We start from the raw sequence: 26,271 nt of genomic DNA, 5'->3' as shown, positions 1-26,271 counted from the left end.
TCAATTCTTTCACAGAAACTAATTTTTAAAAATTAATTATTTAAATTTAACTAAAGTGTACAAAGTTTTCCTAATTACTTGATTATTAATACACACTATTAATACTATTACTTCAAAAAAGGGCTGGTTTAATCTTTATCACATCGTTGTAGCAAATATGTTGATCTGATATTTTATATTTTCATTACTGAGGAAACACACATACACGCAGACACACACCTGTTTATTAACCACCCATACTCCCTAACTTCTCTGGTTAGGGACTTCACTAGGATGTTTGTTCCAGTCTTTACATCGCAATTTGCCTGTAACAAGGCTGTAAAGTGGTCACCTCTGACTGTCAAAGCCTTTCCTGATGACTGGGAAGCACCCCTACCCTGACAATCAATGGCAACCAAGCCTTGTCTTCTCTTAAAGCTCCAGGCTTAGGCACCCTCTCTTCTGTAAAGGCTCTGAAAGTCACATGCCCTGCTCCCAGCTGTGAGTACTTTCTATACCTAAGCTATCCAGGCTAGAAATCTCATGACTTTAAAGTTACAGTTCATCTCTCACAAAAGATGTGTCATGGTCAACTGCATGTTCTGTGTCTGGCCCTGTAAGGTTTTGGGGATTTTTTTTTGGTTTCGTTTTGCTTTCTGGCCTCTTGCAGACACCGTACAATTTACTGATACAAGATATCCTCAGGGTTTATTTCTAAACAGGTCCCAGCAAGCTTCTGAATGTCTGGCTCAAAAGCTCGTTCTACTTCATACTAGAAGTCAAAGTAAACAGTATGCTTGTATAGAACTGGCTATGCTTCCTCCTAAGACTGGAACATTAAAAATAACACAAATGAACAAGCATGGAATGTGCTTATTCTGTCACCTGACCTGATCTTAACATATCTGCCTCAGTTCTGTTCCTCTTTTAATTATGCTAAGTGTAAAAATGTCTGGAATGTTTGTATCCAGCCCTCTCCCTTTTCCCATCCTCTTAGAGCCAGCCACCAGCCAGTCCTAAGTGGTAGAAAGAGGCGGGGGGGGGGGGAGCCCTGCATTTACAGAGAACAGCACCTTCACTCTGATGGGAGCCCCGGCAAGAGATGAGTCTTGCCTTATTTCTCTTCTCCTCCAAATTTTGGCCCCAGTACCAGAAAAACAGTCTCAGTCTCTGGTTAGGGGAACAAAACAAACAAACAAAAAAACAGCCCCAAGAAACCAGAAATCACATCTTGAAGCCATTTATGAGCTCCTGGAGCTCCTGGGTCCATCTCCCAGGAAGCCCATGGGGCCATGACTCTTTTTCTTTTTAAAAAAAAGTATACTATGTGTATGGGTGTTTTGCCTACATATATATTTGTGCACCGTGTGTGTGTCTGATAGTGGCAGAGGCCAGGCTATCAGATTCAGATGAAATGGAGTTAAGAGACAGTTATGAGCCTCGGTGTGGGTGCTGGGAATTGAACTCCAGTCTTTGGAAGAGCAACCAGTGCTTTTAACTGCTAAGCCGTCTCTCCAGCCTCTCCTTTTTTGTTGTTGTTTTTGAGACAGAGTTTCACTATGAAAATCTACCTGGCCTGAACTCTCTATGTAGATTGGGCATGCATGTACAAATACACACACACACACACACACACACACACACACACACACAAATAGTAATAAACAAAATACTTTAAAATTTTTAAAGATTTTATTACTCATTTTTATTTTGTGTCTGTGTGTTTTTGTCTGCATGTATGACTATGCAATATGTATGTTCTTGGTGCCTGCTTCAGAAGCCAGAAGAGGGCATCTGATCCCCTGGAACTAAAGTTACAAATTGTTGTGAGCTACTATGTGGGTACTAGGAATTAAGCCTGGGTCCTCTGGAAGAGCATCCAATGCTCTTAATTGCTGAGCCATTTTTCCAGCCCCACTGAAAGTTTTAAAAAATTGAAAACAAAGTGTCCAAAATATAACCCAAATTACTCAGCATATAAATACTAGAAAAAACTCAGTTTTCCTGAAGACCCAATAGACATAAATAGCAAGAAAACATGTACTTTTTACTATTCTTAGTCTTTAATGAAGAAAAGAGACCAGAAGGGAACACTATGAATTCAGCATTACCTTGATAGCAAAACAAGAAAGGACATTAAAAAAAGACTCAACACATACATCCCATTCTCCTCTGTGCCCTAACCTCCGGAGAGACAAGTCGTCCAGCAAGCTGGTGCAGCAGTGGGGAGACAGAGAGGACACACTGTGGAGCAGGGAAGGGAGAGAAGCCGCTGACCACCACTCACAGGGTGTGCGCATGTCTGCGCAGCCCTGCTTCTCAGACGGGGCAGCTGAGAAAAGCAGGCCGGCACCACTGAGAAATACCTCTCAGTCCACACCAACAGACTGATTTTATATGCTAACCCAGAAAACAATGAACCCATCTCTCTGTATTTATAAAAACACAGCAGACAGTTTCTCTAAGTTTTCTTTCTAGAAGACATTAATCCTAATACTTGAATATGGTCTCAAATACAATTTGAAGTGACAAAAAGAGAAATTCATTCTCTTTCTCTCTCTTCCCCCGAAACAGGGTTTCTCTGTGTAGCTTTGGTTGTCCTGAACTCTCTCGGTAGACCAGGTTGGCCTTGAACTCAGAGATCTGCCTGTCTCTGCCTCCCTGGGTGCTAGGATTACAGATGCGTGCCATTGCACTTGGCAGGAGAAATTCTTAGAAGCACTCTTTTCCCTAAATATTTTTTAATGGAAAGAGGAAATGATGTCAGGTGGTATAAGAGTCATAGCAGCTTTTGGCATGTGCCCATCTTCACCGCTCACTTGAGATGCATGCAGTGGCATGCTAATGAAATTTCCAATGATATAATAAACTCGAGTCTAAATTCAAAATGATCAGAAATCACTTACTCAAGGTACAAGTCACCATGAGTAAAAGTCAACAGAACTATCCTTCCCTAAAACTTCAGATGTTAGCATTGCTGAACATAAGACAGAAAAATAATAGAAAAAATTTACTTATGGACAAAAAACTATATCCAATATAAATTACAGAAATGAAAAACATAATTACTGGATTTTAAGTAACAATATTAACAAACCACATAGGATGGAAAGAAGTTCAAAATATACCATTAACTTATGAAAGAGGTGATGAGAGGGAGCATTAAAACTTTTATAAAATAGGTCAGGCATGGTGGAGCATGGCCTTTAACCCATGATAGCCTGAGGCTAGCCTGAGGCTAGCCTGTCTACATAGTGATCTCTAGGACACCCAGTATAATCAGTGAGGCCCAATCTCAAAAACAAAACCAAACCAATAAAAACCCCAAGACACAGGAGTCTCTTTGTTCTTGTGGTATATGAACTCAAGAAAGGGCTGGCCGAGAGACTGCTGGCCTGGAGGAACTTGCAGAAGTGATTAGTGAGAAAGAGGACCACAGATGACCACAGGCAACATTGAAAGCTAGCAAAGCAGACCTGCTGAGGATAAGGGGATGGCGAATGTGTGTTTGCAGATATCCAAGCAGAACTGCTTTGTTTAGAAAAACAACCAACAAACCATGACTTCTGGGCTGAAAGTACAGAATTAAAGTTGTGTTTGGGACAGCAAGATAGCTTAGCTGGTAAAGGCACAGGCTGCCAAGCATGACAACTGAGTTAGATCCTCTCATATAGCATTTACTTTCCCCCATTTGAGACATTCCCTTTAAGAGGTAGATGCTGAACCACAAAAGATAAATCAAAGGCCACATATCTGAGAGAACAGAAACTTACATGATTCTTGAGGGCTGCTCTCTAACAATATACAAAAGGGCAAACAGCTGCTTGGGGTGGAGATTCTGACCAGGCCAAGTGAAGAAAGAAAGGTGTCTGGGGAGCTGCCCACAGGCTGTGCAGGGAGCTCCAGGGGGTAGCCTTCAGAATCATCACCTATGCCGGAGTGGCCTTTTCAGTGACACAGCTGTTTTTGACTCATCCCTGCTCCTCAGTATACCCCTGTTGGTAATCCCAATAAAAAGTCACCGCTTTGCTAAGTTGGACATTGGCTTAATTATTACTTTGGCATGTTATATGTTCCCTCTTTGGGGTGAGCAGATGTGTGTGCAGGAAAATGATAGAACAGAACTGACTCTTGCAAACTGACCTCTAACTTCTATATATGATCCATGGCACATACATACCTACATACATACATTACATACATACACACACATACAGACATATACTAAATAAGCATAATTTAAAAATGCTTTAAAGTTATCTCTGAGAGTACAAAATTAAGCCTGGGATTAAATGAGTTTCTCTTTTAAAGATTTCTTTTTACCTTCTGCATGTTTTCCCTGCATGATGTGTGTACAGTAAGTGGCCCTGTATGTGTGCCTGGTGCCCCAGGAGCCCAAAGATGTGGTTGGATCTTACAGAACCAGTTAAGGATGATTATAAGGCAGAATGTGGGTGCAGGGAAATGAATGCACATCCTCTGCAAATGCAGCCAGTGCTCCCACTGATGAACCATTTCTGCAGACCTAAATATGGTTTTCTAAGACGAAAGGGAGAGGGAGAACTCCAATGCCTGAGACTGGTTGATGAGCTTTAGGGGAAACTGTAAAGAAGGAAAGTAACAAAAGCCAGAAAGCAGATTAACAAGCCAATGGCAAGAAAAATTAAGTTCTAAAAAGGCAGCAGTTATATCCAGGGAAATGCTATCAAGCACAGATAGTTTTCACGAGGCACAGAAAGAGAAGGCAAGGCTTGTAGGACTTGAGTACGAATTCGGAAGGATTTTTACATAATGGCTGTGAGTCAATCAAGGACAAAATCTGGACTCAAATTCCAAAACTGACTCACAGCAACTGTTACCCTGCTCCATCTGTAAAGCAGGGAAAACAGGGGGCCTGCATATACACTGCTTATGAGATGGTCAGTGAAACAAAGCAGATGCGTGTAATCTATACAGTTACTACAGTGTCATCAATACATCAATGCGTGGAAAACTTAAAACAGAGAAGCAGAGATAGTTCACAGATGGTGGTTTCTTTTCTACATGTGAAAATGTAAAAATACAGAAACTAAATAATTTTCCAAGATCACAAGAAAAAAAAAACCTCAGAAAATACAATGTTCTATATGTAGCACAAAGATAATTTTGAAAAAGAAAAGCAGGAACTCTGGGAGTGGGGACAACAAACCTGGGAGAAGGCAGAATTCCGCCTAATAAAATCTGAAAAGGAAGCAAAAGAACAAGCCTGTTCTGTAACCAGTGGAGCTCCAGAACGTGTCCACTAAGGCCAAGAAAGGACTGGCAGGTAAGCACTGGCATGCAGACAAACACACAGCCAGCAGTGAGAAGGGCAGAGAAAACCACTTAAGAACAGAATATTCGGGCTGGAGAGATGGCTCAGAGGTGAAGAGCACTGACTGTTCTTCCAGAGGTCCTGAGTTCCATTCCCAGCAACCACATGGTGGCTCACAACCATCTATATTGAGATCTGGTGCTCTCTTCTGGTGTGTAGGCAGAACACTGTATACATAATAAACACATTAATCTTAAAAACAAAAACAGAATATTCTCCAGGTAGTGGTGCACATCTTTAATCCCAGCACTTCAGGGGCAGAGGCAGGAGGATCTCTGTGAGTTCAGGGGCAGCCTGGTGTACTGAGTGAGTTCTAAGACAGCCAGGTCTTGAACCAGGTCTCGAAAAACCAAACCAAACAAACAAAAGACTAGAATATTCACGGAAGGGGAGGGCTTAATCCTTTGCTTCAGTTTCTGAGTGTGGATGACCTGTCACCACCATGGGCACTTTCCCTCTTCAATGGTCTCCATAAAATGTCAGCTCACAATAGTTACACCTCAGGTTAACACCACCACACACTCAGAGTTTAGAGTGCGACTTAGACTATGAGCTTAGAGCTGTAGGAATTGAAAAGGATTTTATCTTGATTGGCAGTCACCTGACTTTTACCCTATAAATGTGTGCATTTGAGCACACCTGTGTGTACATACACATGTTTTATTTTGGAACAGGGTCTCAACCATGCAGCCCTGGCTAGTCTACAACTTGTATGTAGAACAGGCTGGCCTCAAACTCACAAAGATCTTCCTGTCTCTAACAACGGTATGTATGTGCCACCACATTTGGCTTAGTTAAGGGTATTTAAGAAAAAATCAATGCTGATGAAGGCAGGTTAAGGCAGACATTCTCACTCACTATTGGTGTTCAATACAAACTGTAAAATCTTTTTGAAAAAAAAATTCAGTGGGCTAGAGATGGCTTAGTGGTTACAAGTCCTCGGCGCTCTGCTTTCCAGCCTCCACTGCAGACGGCTCACCATGCTCTACCTCTGGCCTTCTCTGGCCTACTACACATGTGGTAGACACACATGTACACATAAACATCAAATAAATCTTCAAAAGAAAACCAGATGGCTCAGCAGGTAACCTGCCTGGGTTCTTGCATAGGTCCCAAGTTCAAATCCTAGCACCCACATGGTGGTTCAGAACCATCTTTAACTCCAGTTGTAGGGACCACAACACCTCCTGACCTCCTGAGACACATATAAATATAACAAAGTACTCATGCACACAAAACAAATAAATCTAAACAGAAAACTATAAAAAATTAATTTTGCACACTAAGAGTTAAAAACTTGTAGGTAATTTTTGCCCCAGAAAAAAAAATTAAGTATAGGATTTTACCCTAAGGAAATACCTGAACAAATTCTATATATGTAGTAAATAGAAACCACTTAAATGTCCACGAGAAACTCAGAAGACATAAATTATACTCACTGAGCCAAATATTAGATAGCCACACGAATATTTCCTAAGCATTTATGCCAAAGTAAATGTTATAAAAGGACACGCCAGCCAGGCAGTGGTGCAGCATGATTTCAATCCCAGCACTCAGGAGGCAGAGGCAGGTGGGTATCTGTGAGGTCGAGGCCAGCCTGGTCTACAGAGCAAGTTCCAAGGCAGTCAGGACTACAGAAAGAAACCCTGTCTTAAAAAACAACAACAACAATACACACACACACACACAGAAAAATCTAGAGGAAACAATGTAGACTGTACTATCTGGAGAGTTACATTATTATTCCTATTATCTGAGACTGACCTTAAAGGCCCATGACTTGTGACAATTGGTTGATTTTTCTAAGGTTTGAGTCTGAAGCATGTGCTAGGAGGCCAGAATTCAGGAGACAGTCACTTACTGAGAGAAAGAAGGGAGGAGAGGCTGGGAGGATGGGCCTGCATCTTTGCTGTTCCTTCTCCCTGTGCCCAGTGCCCAAGGCAAGAAGCAGTGCTGCTCCAAGAGAGACCACACAAACGGTGCTGGCAGTTGTCAAGCTGGTCAGTCACTAATGAGTTCAGCACAGCATCTGAAGGTGGCTTTATGGGACACCTAAATCTTATAGCACTATTTGTCAGTGATGATGTACACAAAGCCTTTGTAGTGCCCCAGGCACACTCTAAATTGAAATATTGAAACCACATGATCCTGCAAGAAAACATTTGTTCCCCATTTATGTCTCTTGATATTTTTAACATGCTCCAGAATGAAAGAAAAAACAACTAAAAATTAGACCCAAAATATAAGACACTTTCTTCTTTACTAGACCAAGTCAAGCACATAATAAAACGAGAAGGCTGTGAGGCAGCTCAGAATGTGAATGCAAGAGTGTGCAGGTTTGGACACTCACTATCTAGAACCCAAGTAAGGATGGAAGGAGAAAATCCATTCCACAAAGTTGTCCTCTCAACTGCACATGATTTTTGGCACATACACGCCTACATACATACATGCACTCTGGCAAGTGCACTCATGCACATGCGCCCACACACCTTTCTCTCCCCCTACACACATACACTCTTTTTCTACACACACTCTCTCTCTTTCTCTCTCTCTCTCTCCCCCATACAGACACACTGTTTCTCTTTCTCCTTCCCTCACTCCCCACACATACCACGCATATGCACACGTGTGCACGCTCTCTCTCTTGTTGTGGATATAAACATGTTTTTATTTTGGTCCCGGGTGTGGAATGTGACTGATTCACACGTCCACACAGACTATCTGCCTCATGTGGGCTCTGAGAGGAGCTCCTTGCCAGCTACAGATGGTTTAAATCTGAGGACTCTGGAGAGAGAACAAATGCCAGAGCCCAGAGAGTGTGAGCTCTGAGAAAGAACAAGGCTGCTCCTGCTTCCCCCTTGCTGCTCCTGGTTGCTGTTGTGAGACAGGAAGTTGGAGATCTCCTGATTGGATTGGACTGGATTGGATTGGACTGGCTCCAAGGAACCTGAAGACCCTAACCGGCAGGAAGCAGCTAAGAGAACTGCACCCCTCTCCACTAACCCCTTCTCTCTCCTACCTGGTGTTGGAGTGTTGGAAGGGATTGGGGTGGAGTAGGGAGAAAAAAGATATAAGAAATGCAAATAAAAGTGTTTTTAAAAAAGTACGCCAACACTTTTCCTCTTACAAGATAGCAAAGTTTAAGAAAGGAAAAGACAATATCAGGTCAAGGCAGAAAGCAAAGCTGCATGCCACGCTCACCTTGTAGCACCTGTATTTATAAAGAACCACTAGGAGAATGGTCATGACAACGATGACACTGATCATGATGGCAGCATTCAGAATTGAGTGCAGGGCTCTTTGGCCCACAGTCTCAGTGTCTTCTGTGAATGGGGTATAGATTCTAAAAGGGGGGAGAGAAGAAATAAAAACACAACAGTGTTAATGGATATCTTAAACCATATACTCCTTTAAAACTGTAATTAATTGTGAGGCGTTTGGTTTACTAAGTGCTTTAGAGAGTACCTTTCGCAGCTAATCAGTAAACTAGAAAATTTTTTATTTGGTTGGTTAATATTTCAAAGACAGAATCTAGTAAGTAACCCCAAGCTAGCCTGGAGCTCACCAATAGCCTGAGCTGTACTTGAATATGTGATTTTCCGGTCTCTGCATTCCAAGGGTGGGGATTATAGGTCTGTACCTCGCTGGCTCTAACTAATAATTTTTTAAAAAAAATATACATACTAGTATTATTTTTGATTGTGTGTGCATGTGCACAGAAGGGCAAAGCTGGAATTTAAAGTGGTTATGAGCTTCTGGATGTGGGTGTTACGAACCAAACTCAGGACGTGGTGTACCCTCCTAACTGCTGAGCCATCTCTCCAACCCTCTAGCTAGTAATTTTAACCTAAGAAAAACAGAAGTAAAAGGAAACACCTAGACTGTGGAGAGATGAACTCACAGATGAGCCAGGCACTTGGCTCCATCTAGTGGATGCTTTGTGCTGAAATAATGATCTCACCCAGTGTTTTCTCCATAGCTTATAAGAATCTGTTAAATAACCAGCTTCTACCACATAAACTACCCAGGCTGAGCAATGATTATTAGAGGTGACAGGGTTTAAGCAGTAGCTTTTATCTGTAAGGTGACTATAACTGGAGCTGTCTTCTCATTTTTCATTACATAAAAACTATTCCACGTTCCAAGGCTTCCAGCCCAACAGCTTTCTTTCTACCCCTCATAGCAGGTGTGGCTGTGAGACTACGTAATGGCCGAGGAACTTTGAACAAGATACGAAGGAAGGTCCTGAAGGGAGTGCCCTCACGAAGTGATTCCCTCACGAAGTGATGCCTATGTTCCCTTCTCAACCCCCTCCTGTGTTAAATGAAAGCTGAAACTCTAGCCTGGGCTCTAAAGGAACCTGGGCAGAGGCTGAAGAAAGGAGTCCATGTGCTCCATGAATAAAAGACTAATGTACCCACCTGGACTGCCTAGCCCTGCACTACTCTGTGGGAGAAAGAAAAATAAAGGTATCATTTGAGTTCCTATAATAGGGTCATAAAGCTGGGTATGGTGACACACATAGGTAATCCTAGCACTCAGGAGGCTGACGCAGGAGATCAAAAATTTGAGGCTAGCCAAGACTACAGTGAATTCCAGACCAGCTCGAGAAACACTGAAAACAGGTTGCTATGAGAAATACTAAGAAGGCTCTAGTTCTAATACAAGATAAAGATAGTTATCTTTAAAGATTTAACACACAAGCCAAGATGAGGACAATAGGAATTTTGTTGTTTTCAGAAAGTCTTGTGTAGCTCAGGTTGGCCTGTGATTTGCATACAGCAGAGGATGGCCTTTAGTTCCTGACTATTCTTCCTCCATCCCCAAGTGCTAAGATTACAGGCATATGACATCATGCTTGTGTCTCAACTACCACATGTTGGACCCCCACATCCATGGTTCCTAGAGCTCTAAACTCCCATGAGCCATTTCCCAAGTGCTAGGATTACAGGTCCATGCCTCCACACCTGGTTCAAAAGTAGTAATTCAATTCATAAAAGTTAGAGCTAAAGAAAGAAAGAGACAGAGAGAGAGGGAGAGAGAAGGAGAGGGGGCACTCCAGCATGCCAGGATGGTCCCAGTGGTCCTCGGGCAGGAAAGACTACTGACAACCTGTTTAATTCCACATAAATTCAGCTCTCCTCACACTGCATCCTGAGAATGATTCTATAGTATTCTTTTCGTCACTTAAAGCATCAAGTCATCAACCACCATCATCTCCACTGCCCCTGGCCATCAGAAAAGATGGCGTCTACCATGGTCCATGAGCACAGAGGTCTTCAAGAGGATAACATGCTATGGGGAAAAGCCACACGGGACTAGAGAATGAAACACTTATACATACAGCTGCCCATCCTTCCGGGTATAGAAGCTCACGGATTTGATGGTGGCCACGACTACCACCATGCAGAGGGTCACAGGGACAAAGAGCATGATGACATGCTTGGCTCCATATTTCAATGTCAGCTCTTCATCTTCTTCCTCATCTTGTTCCACCACCTGCCGCAAGTTACTCTGGGGTCGACCATTAGATACCGCCTCAGCGTTGTCAAGTCTCCGCCTGTCATGGTGCTGCTGTCGTTCTTGAGTGTCACTCTAAAAGCACAAGAAAATATCCCGTAAGTCCGACTCTCAGCACAATCAAGACATTATGTCAGAACTACACCTGGATTAATAGTAATGGGCCCATCAATACTTAAGTTCTAAAACTCTGAAACAAGAAAAAACTAATTTATAGACAGTGTATAGTACTAATGTCTACATTACTATTTACTACTGTTTCCTGCAGGAACCCAGGCCTTCCCTCTTACCTGAATCATGGCTCACTTCACCCTCCTTCCGTTTTCCTCCTAAGACAATCGTATTCCTCTTTGGAGGCATGGTTTAAATATTATACACCTGTATCAATTTTTCTTATGATTTATTTATTCCGTGTTTGGGTATTTTTCCTCCATATATTTCTATGTACTACACACATGTCTGGGGTCCACAGAGGCCAGAAGAGGGCATCAGATTCCCTAGAACTGGAGTTAGAGATGGTTGTGAGTCCCATGTGGGTGCTGGGAATTGAACTTGGGTCTTCTGGAAGAGCAAGTGCTCCTGACCAACCACTTAGCCATCTCTCCAGCTCCCAAATATTCTTTACTGCAGCTACAAACTTAGTAAGCTCATCTTTTCAAATGCATGAAGTAATCCCTACCTGATTATTATTATACTATTATGATTATTTTGATTTTTCAAGACAAGGTTTCTTGTGTAGTCCTGGCTATCCTGGCATAGTCTCTACACACTAGGCTAGCCTTGAACTCAGATATCACCTGCCTCTGTCTCCTGAGTGCTGGGATTCATTATTAATAATACTTTAAAATGCATGTAGTAATGTTCAAGATATTGCGCTGTATTCTTTCTCACAACACCATGTAATGCATGTAATCATGTTTTGTAAAACTGCCTGGTTGAAGAGAATTATACCAGCCAGGCAAGGTAGTGCATGTCTTTAGTCCTGGCACTTGGGAGTTCAAGGCCAGCCTGTTCTACAACTGAATTCCAGGCCAGCCAGCACTACATAGAGCAACCCTGACCCCAAAACAAAAACAAACAAATAAGCAATGCCCTGGACAGCACATGGGCCTTAAACAATTCTGCTGTTCTGTGTTCTCATCTTCCCACCCTTGCTAAGCCTAATAAGGTAAGGGAACATAAATGCTAGATGGATAGACTGAACGGATTTACAGTCTTTCATAAGACCCCACTTTTCTTAGTTAAACCCAGGTGTCATCTTGTTATGTTCATTCTTTTTTTAAAACTTTTAATTGATTCTTTGTGAATTTCACCTCATACACCCCAATCCCACTCATGTACCCACCCCTCTGTATCTCCTCTCCGTCCTTACAACCTCCCTCATAAGACAAGCAAAACAAGCCAAACAAAACCTTGCTGTGGAAGCTGCAGTGTGTCACGGAGTGTCCCACAGTACACCCTTTTGCCCACACAGCTTTACTGCAAATGTTCATTGCAGTGAGTCACTGGTCTGGCTGGAGGCCTCTGGCTTCTGCTACACTGTCAATACTGGAGCCTCACTAGGACTCCTCTGTGATATCCTGTTACCTGTATCATGGAGATCCTGCAGTGTGGAGCACTGATCCCTCCAAACACTCCAGAGCTCACAGATGGGATATTATGTTCATTATTGCTGTGCTTAGACTTCCTAGCCTTTCTTTCTTTTGTTTGACTGAACCCAGGGCTTCACATGTTCAGCAAGGGCTTTGCCATTACCAAACTATAGTTTCAATTTCTGGTTTTAGCATATTTTTGAGGGGGGTGGTGGTGGTGGTGGTAGTGGTGATGATGGTGTGTGTGTGTGTGTGTATACATGTACACACTTGGGCCATAAGGCTTAGAAGCATGTGACTTTACTCAATGATCCATCTCATTGGCCCCTGGATTTTTTCTTAGTTTTCATATATTTTGGTATTTACTGTTCATTTGTTAAAACGTCAAGTTTGCCAATGGTAAAATGAATAAAAGAGCAATAACAGCGCTAGTGAGATGACTCAGTGGGCGAAGGCACTTACTGGCAAACCCTGAACCCACATGATGGAAGAAGAGCCAACTTCCACTGTTAATACAGTCACTGTTGGTAAATAATGCTTGATTAAGCTAAGTTCCCTCAGGAAGAGGCTTTGAAAACAAGCTACCCTCACATCTCAGTTCCAGCTACAGAGTGTAACCATTACTGTGGAATATCACCACCACTCACTAAAAACACATTATTCCATGGGCACAAGGCTCAGCAGGTAAAGATGCCTCACACCCAATGGTACAAGCCTGGCAAGCTGAGCTCCATCCCTGCAGCCCGCCTAAAGGTGAGAGGAAAGACATACCTGACAACAATGTCCTCTGGCCTCCACATGGATGCCATGTGTGCGTGCGACACACAGACAGACACAGACACACAGTCATAATACATTCCACTTTAGTAACAGCAAAAAATGACTCTTATCAAACAGGGACTACATATGTGTATCATTTACTTTTCAGTCCCTATTACCTCCTCGTCACAGGTGAGGAAACAGACACACCTAGTGAGTGTCAGAGGGTTTGAGCCCAGTCAGCCTGTCTCCAGAAAAGTGCTCCTAATCTGCCATTTCAAAAACAACATGGGGGCTGGAGAGATGGCTCAGAGGTTAAGAGCACTGGCTGCTCTTCCAGAGGTCCTGAGTTTAATTCCCAGCAACCACCTGGTGGCTCACAATCATGTATAATGAAATCTGGTGCCCCCTTCTGACTGGCAGGCATACACGCAGGCAGACTACTGCATGTGAGGAAAAAAAAAAAAAAAAAAAAAGAACATGGGAGCTTGGAAGACTCAGTGCAGGCTAGGGCTCTCTTTTATTTCACTGTGGTGGTTTAAATGAAAATGTCCCCCATAGGCCTACATGTTTAAACATTCCGTCCCCAATTGATGGTGCTGTCTGGGAGGTTTAAGAGGCCTTGCTAGAAATAAGCATTAGGGTCAGGCCTTTCTCCCTCCCTCCCTCCTTCTTGATCCCCGTCTCTCTCTCTCTCTCTCTCTCTCTCTCTCTCTCTCTCTCTCTCTCTCTCTCCCTCTGTCTCTGCTTCCTGCTTCCACCACCATGCCTGTGTGCTGCCATGCTTCCCTGACATGACTGTGATAGATTCTAAAGCCTCTGGAAGCATGAACCCAAATAAACCCTTCCTTCTGTAATTGGCCTTGGTCATGATGTTCTATCACTGCGACAGAAAAGTAACTAAGGTACCATTCCACAAGGAATCAGCAGAATTCTACTGTGTCCCAGGTACTCTGCAGTGGCCAACAATGAGATCAGTAAACTCTAGACTCTGAGCTGGGTGCGGTGAGGCACACCTCTTATTCAGGAAGCTGAGGGAGGAGAAATGCAAGTTTGAAGGCAATGTGGTAAACTCTGGTCTCAGAATAAAATTTTTAAAAGGGAATGTAGCTCAGTGGTAAAGCATTGCCACCATGAGCAAGGCCTTAGGTTCAAGCCCCAGTAGCACAGAAAGGACCCTGGCTCTAGAGACTCTGCTCTTTAACAAATTCCTGTTGACTTTGGGACAGGTTCTAAAATGCTTTATTTGTCCTATCAAGGACTTCAAACTTTCTCCGGTGAACAATGCGAAGTCATAAAGACTGAAGCACTTGTGCACATGCACACTAACAAAGTCAGAAGATAGAAACAGATAAACCAGGCTTTTATTGTTCCAGACAGGCGAAAACTGTGATGTCTGTCTTTAGCAATACAATTCTAACGAAATGATGGGTTAATGTTCACCAGGAACTAAAGCAGGCGTGGCTTTCTTGGCACCACAGCCCTGGCATCAGTCTGTATGGTCTAATTAGGCTACAGCTGGTGCAAGAGAGGAGAAACAGCACTCACTCCTGCTGGACATTCTGGTTCAGGAAGAGCCCCACCCTGCCCCAAGCTGAGAATGTCGAGGACAGTGTGCTTTACCTAAGATTGAGTTGTTTTCTCTCACACAAAGGCCACACACACACACACACATACACACACACTCCTTTCTCTTAGCCTTTAGTGTTTGTATTTTCAACTTTTAGAAGGTACAACTTATTTTAAGGGTTAAATGTTTTTAAAGTAAGAAATTATGAAAAAGTGTACAACCTGTTTCTCATTTTCCTCTCAAGTTCAACGTCTCCCTGCTACTATCTGCTGTCTCTGAAGCCCCAGCTTTTGAGTCTACGGATCTGAGAAGGCAGAGCTAGAACCTCTGCACACAGAGTTGGGTGCTGCTGAGTCTCTCAACTCTCTACTCAGAGAGAGTTGCACACCAGAACAGACACCTTTTGTTCTTTTTTCCACTCTGAGACACAGCCTTGCTATTCTGTCCTCTAAGCTAGTCCCGAACTTATGATCAATCCTCTTGTCTCAAGCCCTGAATGAGTTGGGTTTATAGGTCTTCTGCCCTATAAACCTGTACCTGGCTCTTCGTGTTTTTATTTCTTAGTTTTCTAGCCAGCTACCCAGTCACTTTATCATCAGTTTGGCTGATCCTCTAACAATGGAAATTTAATTTGCTTCCAATGTTTTGCCTTATAAACAATGCTCAGGGAAGGCCTCCCTTAAGCCATTCCACATTTATACCGACCCTCACACTCATAGAGAAGCTCTCTGAGGAGTAACTGCTAAGCCAAGGTACTTTTGAAATTCTAATACATTTGCCAACCTGCCCTCATTTCTGAGAGATTGCACCACCTTAGAGTTTTGCCAGTGTAGGAAACTGCCAACTTCACCATGCCCTTGCCAAGTCATGGAGCAAATGCTTGAATTTCTTACCACTCTGAGGTGAGATACAAGATCTCAGTGTAACTTTAATTTCTACTAAGCACTTACTGCTCTTGCCTAGCACCCAGGTTTAGTTCCCAGAATTTACATGGTAGCTCACAACTACCCGTGAGCTCCAGTGCCAGGAGATCCAGCACCCTCTCCTGACCTCCTGCATGAATGTGGTGAACATTTACTCACACAGATACACATAAAAAAATCTTAAAAAACAAAACAAAACTATATTCATGTCTTTTGCCATTTTCCTGTTACATAAATTTGTTTTGGTTTCTAAGTACTAAAAGAGTGAGTATCATCCATGTGCGGACGCGGCTCTGGGAGCCAGGAATGAAGCAGTGAAACTAGACAGACAAGGTCCTGGGCTCCTGAACTACTCTGATGCAAGGGATACAAATAAACAGGATCACTACAGTTTGGGACCATTCTGCAAAGAATAAACAGGTGGTAAAGGAAAATCTGGGATGTCATTACTTTTGTCATTACTATATGACAAAAAAAACACCAGAAAGCCAAGCCAAGTGGGTAGAAAGATTTAAGGGCCTGCTGAACAGTAAAGCTACCTGCCAGGAAGATTCTGGCCGGCCCAGATCCTAGGAGATAGGTATCTGTAAGCCCTTTAGTATCCTATTAGGACTGTCTACAGAGGCCTTGGGACACACCAGCAACCTAGACCGTGATCTATGTGGAGGACAGTGTCAGCTTGGCCTCTGAGGGGATAGAGAACTAAGGCCATCCGTGTTTTCATGGACCATTAACAATAACAACCCAGCTCACTGAGGCCCGAGTTTGTTTCCCTGTGTTGTCACTTGCTGTAACCAGGAGAACAAAACACTGTCTGCATAAAGCCACTGGAATCTCACGCAGGTGTCCTCTGGCCTGCCTGACGGGCCCTCCTCTATTACCAATGATAATCTGTAATCTTTCACTATAATCAAGTGCAACAATGACATAATGGTTTTCCTGATGTCTGAGACCTTCCAGTGAACGGCAGAACTGAGGGCAGACCAGGGACTCCTGCCCCAAATATCTTGTACACTTGAAATTACAATTGCTGCTAAGAGAAATTAAAAAACAGAAGCAAAACAAACAGGACTACACTAACCATAAGAAAGTGCACGAGAAGAACAAGCAGCAGAATGAACGGGTAATTTACAAATACAAGAAACTATAGGCAAATTCTATTTTCGGAACATATCAAAGATTATCTCACACCATCACACCATTAGAATAGTTACCATCAAAACTCCCACACAAAATACAGGATGGGTGTAGCTTAGTGTAGGGTGCTTGCCTAGTTAGAAATACAACTCCAGAAAAACAAACAGGAAATAACAAGCAGTGGTGATGTGAAGAAACTATGACCCTTATACTTTGTTATCTGGAACATAAAATGGCACAACACTAAGGAAAGCATCACGTGGATTCCTGGGGTGGGTGGGGTTAGCCATGGTGGCACAGCCCTGTATTCCCAGCACTCGGGACATTGAGGCAGGAGAACAGTAAGTTTGAAGCATAGCAAGACCCTGTTCAAATTAACTAAAAATAGCATATGATCTAGCAAACCCATTTTGGGTATACATATAAATTACTAAGTTGAAAACAGGATCTCAAAGAGATACATGCATACTCATATTCGCAGAAGCACATTATCCTTCAGGGCCAGAAGGCAGAACTCTCACAGCTCATATGCCATTAATAAATGGATACCAAAAAAAATTGCTATAAACATGCAACAGAATATTACTTGGCCTTAAAGAAATCCTAGCCAGACATGGCAGTATACACCTATAGTCCTCACCATGCTGAAGAGAAGAAAGAAGTGGGAACAGGAAGGAAAATAAGCAACAAGAAAATCCTGTCACACACTATAATATGGATGAATCTTGAGAACACTGTGCTAAGTGAAGTAAGCAATCCACAAGAAGGCAAGTATCTATAGTAGTCACACTGAGAAACAGAAAATATAACTGTCATTGTGCTGATGGGGAGGACAGTTTAATACTTTAATTTTGCAAGATAAAAAGGCCCTAGGAGCACAAAATGAATGTGGTTAATATTAAACTATGAGTTAAAAATGGTTAAGATGGCAAACTTTAAACTTTGTGTTATTTACCACAATTGAAAATTTTAATTAAAAGATCTAAATAAATATAGAAATAAACTATTCATGGACCGGAAGACTGGCATCATGAAACTATCAATCCCACAAATCCTCTACACAACACAGGAAGGGATTCAATGCAACCTCATACTATCACTTGGCCTTTTAAAAGAAAGGTTTGTAAACTGATCGAAAAAAAGAAAAAAAAACAAAACAAAACACAACACAACACTAAGGACTTAAATATACAAAGTAAGGAGACAGCTGACTTTAAACTCAGAAATCTGCTTCCTGTCTCCTGTTGTTGGGACTCCAGGTGTACGCCGCTGGGCCCAGCTAACTTTGAAAGAATGGAGACCAAAATCATCACCAATTTGTTAAGCCGTGATATCAAGACTTAATAGGCAACTACAGCAACTGGGAATGTGGCCCTGGTACAAAGACTAACTGACCAGTGGGACAGAGCAGAGCCAAGAATCTGGGAAGTGGTGTGTACCAGGGTACAGACACTTCACTGCAAACAGCAGATCAACATTCAGATGAGAGAGATGAATTCTGACCCATATGTGTGACATATTCAAACCAAATGAAAATGACCACAGATCTACATGAAAGTTGTCTTTGAGCCTGGGTTGTCTAGGCTTGCCTCAAGTGATGCTCCTGCCTCAGCTTCCCAAGTAAGTACTTGAGACTATGAGTATGTTTCTTGATACCTAATAACACAGAAATGTAAAACATAGAACTATAAAGAAATGTGGGCAGAAACTTTTGAAAACTTGGGACAGGCTAAGATTTCTTGGATAACACACAAAAAACCCACATCCTCAAAAAAAAAAAAAAAAAGAGAAAAGACAAAAAGGACTTCATGAATATTCAAAACTGCTATTCAAAATATATTACTAATAAAAAGAGAAGCCCTAGATTGGAAAAAAAATATTTGTAACATGTATGTATTATAACTTACATACCAAGAATATAAACAACTTAGTAACAGATATGCAAATTGAAACCACAAGGAAATACTACCATATACTTTTTTTATTATTATTATTTATACAACATTCTGCCTGCACACAAGAACTTACTATAGATGGGTATGAGCCACCGTGTGGTTGCTGGAAATTGAACTCAGGACCTTTGGAAGAACAGTGAGTGTTCTTAACCTCTGAGCCATCACTCCAGCACCACCATATACATTCTGAAGGACTGAAAAGCTGCTGACTCCTGAGCGCTAAGGACAATGGGAAGAACCGGGACATCCATGCAGCGATGCTAAGAATGCAGTCCTACAGTCGGTCTAGAACGCTGGCAGCATCTTGAGACGCTAAATGCAACCCGCAACACTGGGTTATGCTCTGCGCTTAGGCACCCACCCCAGGTAGATGAATACTCGTCCATTTAAAGCTTCGTAACAGCATCTATTTGTAATACGCCAGACTACAACCCCACCCCCCAAGTACTGAAACAAGAAAATGAGCAAAGAACTATGGCATAAGCATATAATGGGATACAACTCAGAAATAAAAAGAGACTACTGACATAACACCATCATTTTCAAAATAATTATGCTAAAGAAGCCAGACCACAAAGTCTGCATGCTCCCATTTATTTTTGACTGTGAGCCTAGCCCTTAATGGCTAAGCCATCTCTCCAGCCCAGCATGGTTCTATTTAAATGGACTGCTAGGAAAGTAAAATCAGAGCACAGTGACAAAAATCTGATGGGTGGTTGCTGGAGGCAGGGAAGGGCATGAGGAAGAGCATAAAAGAAACATGGGGCAACTTGGGGGTAATGAGGTCTTTTCTTTTATCTTGTCAATGGGGGAACTGTAAAAGTATGTAAAAGTATTCATACATGTTAAAAGTCATCACATTGAGCCAGACAGGGCTGTTGCATGCCTTTAATCCTAGCACTTGGGAGGCAGAGACCATTGGATCTCTGTGAGTTCAAGGCCAGCCTGGTTTACAGAGAAAGTTCCAAGACAGCTAGAATTATTACTCAGAGAAACCCTGTCTCAGGGGGGAAAAAGTCATCACATACGGCAATTATATCACAATGAAGCCATTCTTAAAGACTGTCAGCCAGGTATAGTGGCCCATGCTTACACTTCAGGTTGAGGCAAGAAGACCTTGAAGTTGAGGCCAGTCTGAGCAATACAGCAAGGCTCCATCAAAATAAACTGAGAATAGCGGCAGTCACCTGTAACCCCAACACTCAGGAAACGAAGGCAGAATTGTTGAGTCCAGTCTAAATTATACAACAGGCTCAACTATCTTAAAATAAATGAAGTAAGCTGGGTGATGGCAGCACACCCAGCACTCAGGGAGGCAGAGGCATGCAAGTCTGTGAGCCTGAGGCCAGGACAGCCAGGGCCACACAGAGAAACCCTGTCTTGAAAAAACCATAAACAAACAAACAAATGAAATGAAATAAACTTAAGCATCTTTTAGAAAAGTTTTAAAAAATGCTTTGAGTTCCAGCAGTCAGGGCTAGACAAAGAAACCCTTTCCAAAAAAAAATTCAAAATTGTTAAAATGAGATGATACTAAAAATAATTATGGGGTTCCCAAAATTAAAAATCTTGTTGACTACTAAAATGATTTAATGATTTTCAAAAAAAAATAATATAAAATGATTTTCAAAAGAAAGTAAAAACAAGTTTTCACAGGCATGGTGGCACAAGCCTCTATTGGAACACATGGGAGGCTGAGGTAAGAGGATGATAACTTAAAAGCCAACATGGGCTACATGACAGGTTCCAGGGTAGCCATGGTGACTAGGGGCCGTGTCAAAAAATAAGAAAGAGCAAGTAGTAAACTTTTCATTCCAGAAGACTTCAACAGTACCAGAAGCATATAATAAAGTCCTAAGTGCAATGTACTCCGCTTCAATAATTACCAATACATAGACACTCTTGTTTCATCTGTTCTCCAATCTACTACCTACTTTGATCCTCCATAACAACGGAAGCAAATCTCATTTCCGTCATAAAGACTTTTGTATTTTCTAAAAGACAGGCATGTGAAAGGCTTCTCTGTGTGACAGTAGCCAGTGTCTTCCTTTCAATATACTTTAGCAGGGTTAGCTCCCACACATCCCAGCCCCTTCCATTACTAGAGCGGTACAGTTATCACTTGTTACAGCGAGTGGTCCCCAGTCGGAAGGTTCCCCTAGCGCTCATTCATGTTAATATTCTTTGGGTTCAGACACCTGAATAAGATACCTATCTACCATTACAGAGCCATTCCCTGCCTTAAAAAATCTCCAGTGCTCTCCCTGCCTCTTCATCCTGCTTTCTGTTTATTTTTTGTAATATTTTATTATTTACATATATGCATGTGAGCGTGTGCATGTACACATGTGTGTGGGTGCCTGCAGAGGCAAGAAGGCATTGTATCCCCTGGAGCTGGAGTTACAGGTGGTTGTGAGAGCCCTGGCGTGTTCTGGAACTGAACTCTGCTCCTCTGAAAGAGCAGTAAGCACCTTTGACCGTGGAGCCATCTCTCCAGCCTGTGACTCTTTATTTCCATGGGCTGCTCTGTTTTGTTTATCTTGAGATAGGCTTTCATAGCCTAAGTTATCTAACTAACTAGGGTAATAACTCCATTCTTAATCCTCCTGCCTAAGCCTCCCAAGGACTAGGGAAACAGGCCGTATACCACACCTAGCTTTCCTTTTAAAGTTAAAAAGGAAAAAAATATTGTATATATAAACAAATTTCATTTCAGTGACAACGGCAGGGATTATTCACTACACAAACATTGTGATGCTCAGGGCCTGTGGAGTCCCACAGGACTGGCTAACTATGGGAGAAGTGAGTTTGGAGATGTAACTTGAATTCTCATGCCTCCTCAGGTCCAGTCCACCTCACAAGAGGTGAATAAAGGACCAGCCACCCAGCCCTGTAAACCTCAAGCTTCAAGTGGAGGGCCTATTTCTCAAGTAGTAAGAGCGTAAAAGCATTTTTTGTTGTTGTTGTTGTTTCCAGAGTTTCTCTGTGCAGTTCTGGCTGTTCTAGAACTCACTCTGTAAGTGTACAAGCATTTTTAATTTAGCACAGCACCTACCTAGTCATTTCTGTAACTAAAACAGGAGTTAGAATAAAAAAAATTAACATACAAATGACAAGCAACGTTACTTCTAAATTTTGAAGTCATATTGTAGTTCTGACTAGCTTGAACTCTTGTTTAGTTAAGGATGCCCCTGAACTTCCTTCTTTCTCCATCTGGGATTACGGGCCTGCACCACCTCCTGGTTATATGGGATGCTAAGACTAGGACCCAGGTCTTCATGCATGGCACACAAACACTGTGCCAACCAGGCCATATCTTAGCCACTTTCAGATTTGTGAATGTGCTCCTGAATGCAGGTGCATGTGTCTGTGGGTGCTTGATGTACATATGTGGAGACCAGAGGTCAAATATCACATGCTACTCCTTGGGTTCTTTTTTGAGGTATGGTCTCTCACTGAGACTCTAGTCAGGCTAGGCTGGCTGGCTGGTGAGCTTCTGGAATCTGACTGTCTCTGCCTGTCCTGCTCTGTGACTGCAATCATGAACTACCACATTCAGATTTTACACGGGTTTTGGGAAATCGAACTGGTATTATCACCTATAGAGCTATCTATCTCCCCTGCCTCCCACTTTTAGATGGGGGTGGAGGCAGGGCACACAGGGTCTCTCTGTTTAGCCCTACTGTCCTTGAACTCTGAGATCCACCTTCCTCTGCTGGGATTAAAGGCGTGCACCAAGTTCTGTAATCTGCTTTTGCTACTTAACGTTATACTCGATGTTTTCCCTACTGACTATATAAGCACACCTGATTATTAGAATGACAACATTATAATAATAACAGCTTTAATTGATAGTATCTATAGAACCAGTACAACCAGACACTATGCTAAGCACGCAGGTGGGTTGTCTCATTTCATATTAATAAGACTTCTAGGTTTATTATACATTTCATTTAGCAGATAGAGAAACTGAGGTTTCTAGGAACTAAGAAGTCCTGAGAGATTTAAATTGATAGAATATAGTGAAGAGAACCCTACTGTTAGCTATTACTTTGTATTACAAACTGGACGAACCAAAAATAATGTCCCAGTGAGAAAGACTGAGATTATCTCCAATTCTCACTGGTACAAACAGTGCTTCAGTTAGAATTAGTTTGCATCTGTTTGGCGTTAAAGATAAGGCTTTGTATTTTGTTAGGCAAACACTCTTTCACTCAACTATCTCCCTTGCCCTCAATAAAAATTTTTACATTTCTTTGCACTGCATGGTAATATTTTTTCATTTTGTTTGAGACAGAGTCTTCCTAAATCACCCAGGCTGGTCTGGAACTAGCCACAGGAGGTCTTGGCTCCTTGAGTGCAAGGATTACAGGCATGAGCAGCTATGCATGGCCAGGAATGTCTTCAAAGAAGACATATCCTGAAATTAAATGCTAGATTTAAATAACGCTCTATATACAGGCCTGCAGAGACAGCTCAATGGTTTAGAGCACTGGCTGCTCTTCCATGGACCCAGATTTGAATCTTAGCACCCACATTGTAGATGCAATTGCAGATCACAATTGTACCTCCTATTCTAGGGGATCCAAACTCCTCTTTTGGCCTCTGTGGATTAACACGCAGCACATACACATATACGTACAGGCAAACAGTTATATACATGGAAATAAAGATAAATAAATATTTATCTCTTTTTTAAGACCTGTCTTAAAAAACAAAAGCAAAGTATGTGTACAGCTAGCTATGGCAGGATTCTTGTAATCCTACCACTTGAAACAGAAATAGAGGGATCTCTGTTGAGTCCAAAGGCAGCTTGGTCTATACATCAAGTTCTCACCAGCTAGGGCTACATAGTCAGATTGTCTTTAAAAACAAAGCACTTTCCTAGCATGTGCAAGGCCCTGGATTTGATCCCCAGCACAGTTAAAACAACAACAAAGTATGTGCAATTTGAGATTTCATTGCTAAATTATTGCCAAAAGTCATATGCATTTGTAAACTCAATTGATAACTGCCTTTAATAAACACTAATTTAACTCTCAAGAACAGCACAGCATAGGAATTCTCATTTCTCCATACCTTAGTAGCAGTACTGAGTATTAATCTTTGTTCATTTATAGTAAAAAGTTAGGTTTCATCACTATCAGGAGTTGAGTAAGCACAACTTTCACATACTTATTTTTATTCAGCTTCCTTCCTCAATGTATAATGTTCATGCTCTTTGCGCGTGTTTCTACATTCCTGTTCCTCGTGACTTCAAGGAGGTTTATCATTGTGGCTGGAGACCTAGTTCAGAGTTAAGAGTACTTACTACTCTTGCAGAGGACCAGGGTTCAATTCCCAGCACCCACCTGAAAGGCTCACACTCTTACTCCAAGTCTAGGTGATGTGATGTTCTGGTGTATAAACAAACATGTAAGCTGGCCTCAAGCTCACAGAAACCCACTTGCCTCTGTCTCCCTTCAAGATTAAAGGCATGCATCAACTTCCATTCCTGGTTAAATAAACCTTATAAAAAACAAAAGTGTAAATAAAATTTTTAAAAAAGGAAATTTATCATTATGAATTATTTGTCTTTTTACTTTGCATATGAAAGTTTTATGACTATTTTGGACTTTCGTGTAACTAAATATAAATTTGTGATATTACAAAGTAAACAACTTACCCCAAATTCTGTTTTTCAATGTAAGCAAGTACATACATATTTATAATGAATGTCCACAAATAATTCTATTACTCTGTCATTCAACACGAGGCCCTGGGTTATATTCCCAGCAGAAGGAAAGGAGCAAAGAAGGGAAAATCATTCTCCTACAACCTATGCTTATTGCTTAGATTTCTACAGTTAGAACTATGGAGTCCTAGGCCTGCCCTGGAGGTGGGTCAGAAGAGCAGGTTAACTGAATGGCCGGGATTAAGTGGGAAACGGAAAGACAGTCATTAATTATAGGCAATATTTTCAACAATGGGAAGAATTCCATCTGGCACCTGCCCAGCCTCCCTTACTCCCCGGACTGAACTGTTACTGTCATGTGCCAAAGACGGCTGTCATTTCCCTGAACAATTGAGATTAAGTACTTAGAGAATGTATTTAACATTTATGGGGCGGTGTGTTAGCCTTGAGCCTAGAGTTTCTTCACAAATGATTCAGATCTGTGACAAAGGTTTCCAACTTTACTGCCATGTGAACTAGCGTGTTCTAGAGATCACAGATTTCAGTTTGTTTGTTTTTTCTTACTTCACTGTGACCTAATTGGGAAAACAAATTTATTATGATAAATAATACAAATGCCACAGGATGACTCGGACTGTGGGTCTGACTTAATTCATACTAAGATCACCCTTTCACACACTTCTTTCTCCTTACTTTAAATTACAGCTTAGAGAATCCCCTTTCTTCCCTTCTTTATTCTTGGACATTACATACACATATATACTCGCAAAGTATTGTCATCCATGAGTTTAATTTTGTTTGTTTGAGACAGGGTTTCTTTATTTAACCCTGGCTGCCCTGAAACTCACTCTGTAGACCAGGCTGGCCTCGAACTCACAGAGATCTGCCTGCCTCTGCCTCTGTGCTGGGACAAAGGTGTGCACCACCACCGCCCAGCTGAGTTTGCTCTTTTACACTCTGTCTTTTGGTGCTAGGGAATGAACTGTGTCCTTGGCCACGCGTAAATCTACACTCTACCACTGAGCTATATCCCAGCTCCATTCTGCTTAATGTTATAGATTCCTCACCCTAAAAATGGTGAGCTGGAGACCGTGTGGTGATCTGAAGGCTTTAGTTACTTATAGCTATCAGTTCTAAGCCAGCCTGATCTAAGTAACTCGTTCTGGGCTCTGGGCCAGCCTGGTCTACATAACAAATTCTAGGCCAGCTAAGGCTATATCTAGTAAGATCCTGTCTCAAAATGAATTAATTAAAAAATAAATTTTTAAAGTGATCCAGTGTCATTCAGAAAAAAAGAAACCATTCTACAACTTGCTGACAATTTACAAAACTCTCTGTGTTTAATCCTTTAAAACCTGGAAAGATTACAGGTGACTTTCTTTTCTAAAGACCAGATACTTTCATCTAATGTTCCTCAACAACTGCTCTTCACTTTCCATGGCGGTAGTACTGACGGATGGACGCCTGCACGCTGGGCAAGCACTCCGGCACTACGACACGGCAGCCTCAGGGAGCCCTCAGCAATGCTTTCATCCAAGAACCATTTTGATCTTTCGATTATTTCTATTTTTAAGCCTTCTTTTTCACTAACAAATGACTAATTGTATGTAATCACTTGAAAACTTTTCTTAAGGACTAGAAAATGTGAGCCAAAACACAAGAACGAAATACCAACTTTAATTCTAATCCTTCTGTCTCTAATACACCTTTCTTTTACTTCATGGTGCCAAATTATGATCCCTGGAGAAGCACTACTGGATACAATTATTGATCAAAAATAGAAGTTCTGGCCCCAGTCCAGATTTA

General features: G+C 41.9%; 1 protein-coding gene across 3 annotated transcripts in view; it reads right to left on the bottom strand.

Annotated features, from left to right (window-relative positions):
• Positions 1-26,271, bottom strand: part of Psen1 (presenilin 1) — a 59,009-nt gene that overhangs the window by 17,577 nt on the left and 15,161 nt on the right. For all 3 annotated transcript variants that reach the window (XM_021653629.2, XM_021653647.2, XM_021653637.2), the window contains 2 exons: positions 10,680-10,930; positions 8,537-8,678 (listed from right to left, as the gene is read on the bottom strand). In XM_021653629.2, the coding sequence (XP_021509304.1) occupies positions 8,537-8,678; positions 10,680-10,930 (393 nt within the window). The remainder of the gene's footprint in view (positions 1-8,536; positions 8,679-10,679; positions 10,931-26,271) is intronic.

The sequence above is a fragment of the Meriones unguiculatus genome, chromosome 7 (genome assembly GCF_030254825.1).
Source record: "Meriones unguiculatus strain TT.TT164.6M chromosome 7, Bangor_MerUng_6.1, whole genome shotgun sequence".
In the NCBI taxonomy this organism is placed as follows: Eukaryota; Metazoa; Chordata; class Mammalia; order Rodentia; family Muridae; genus Meriones; species Meriones unguiculatus.
This window is presented reverse-complemented; position numbering and strand designations above follow the sequence as displayed.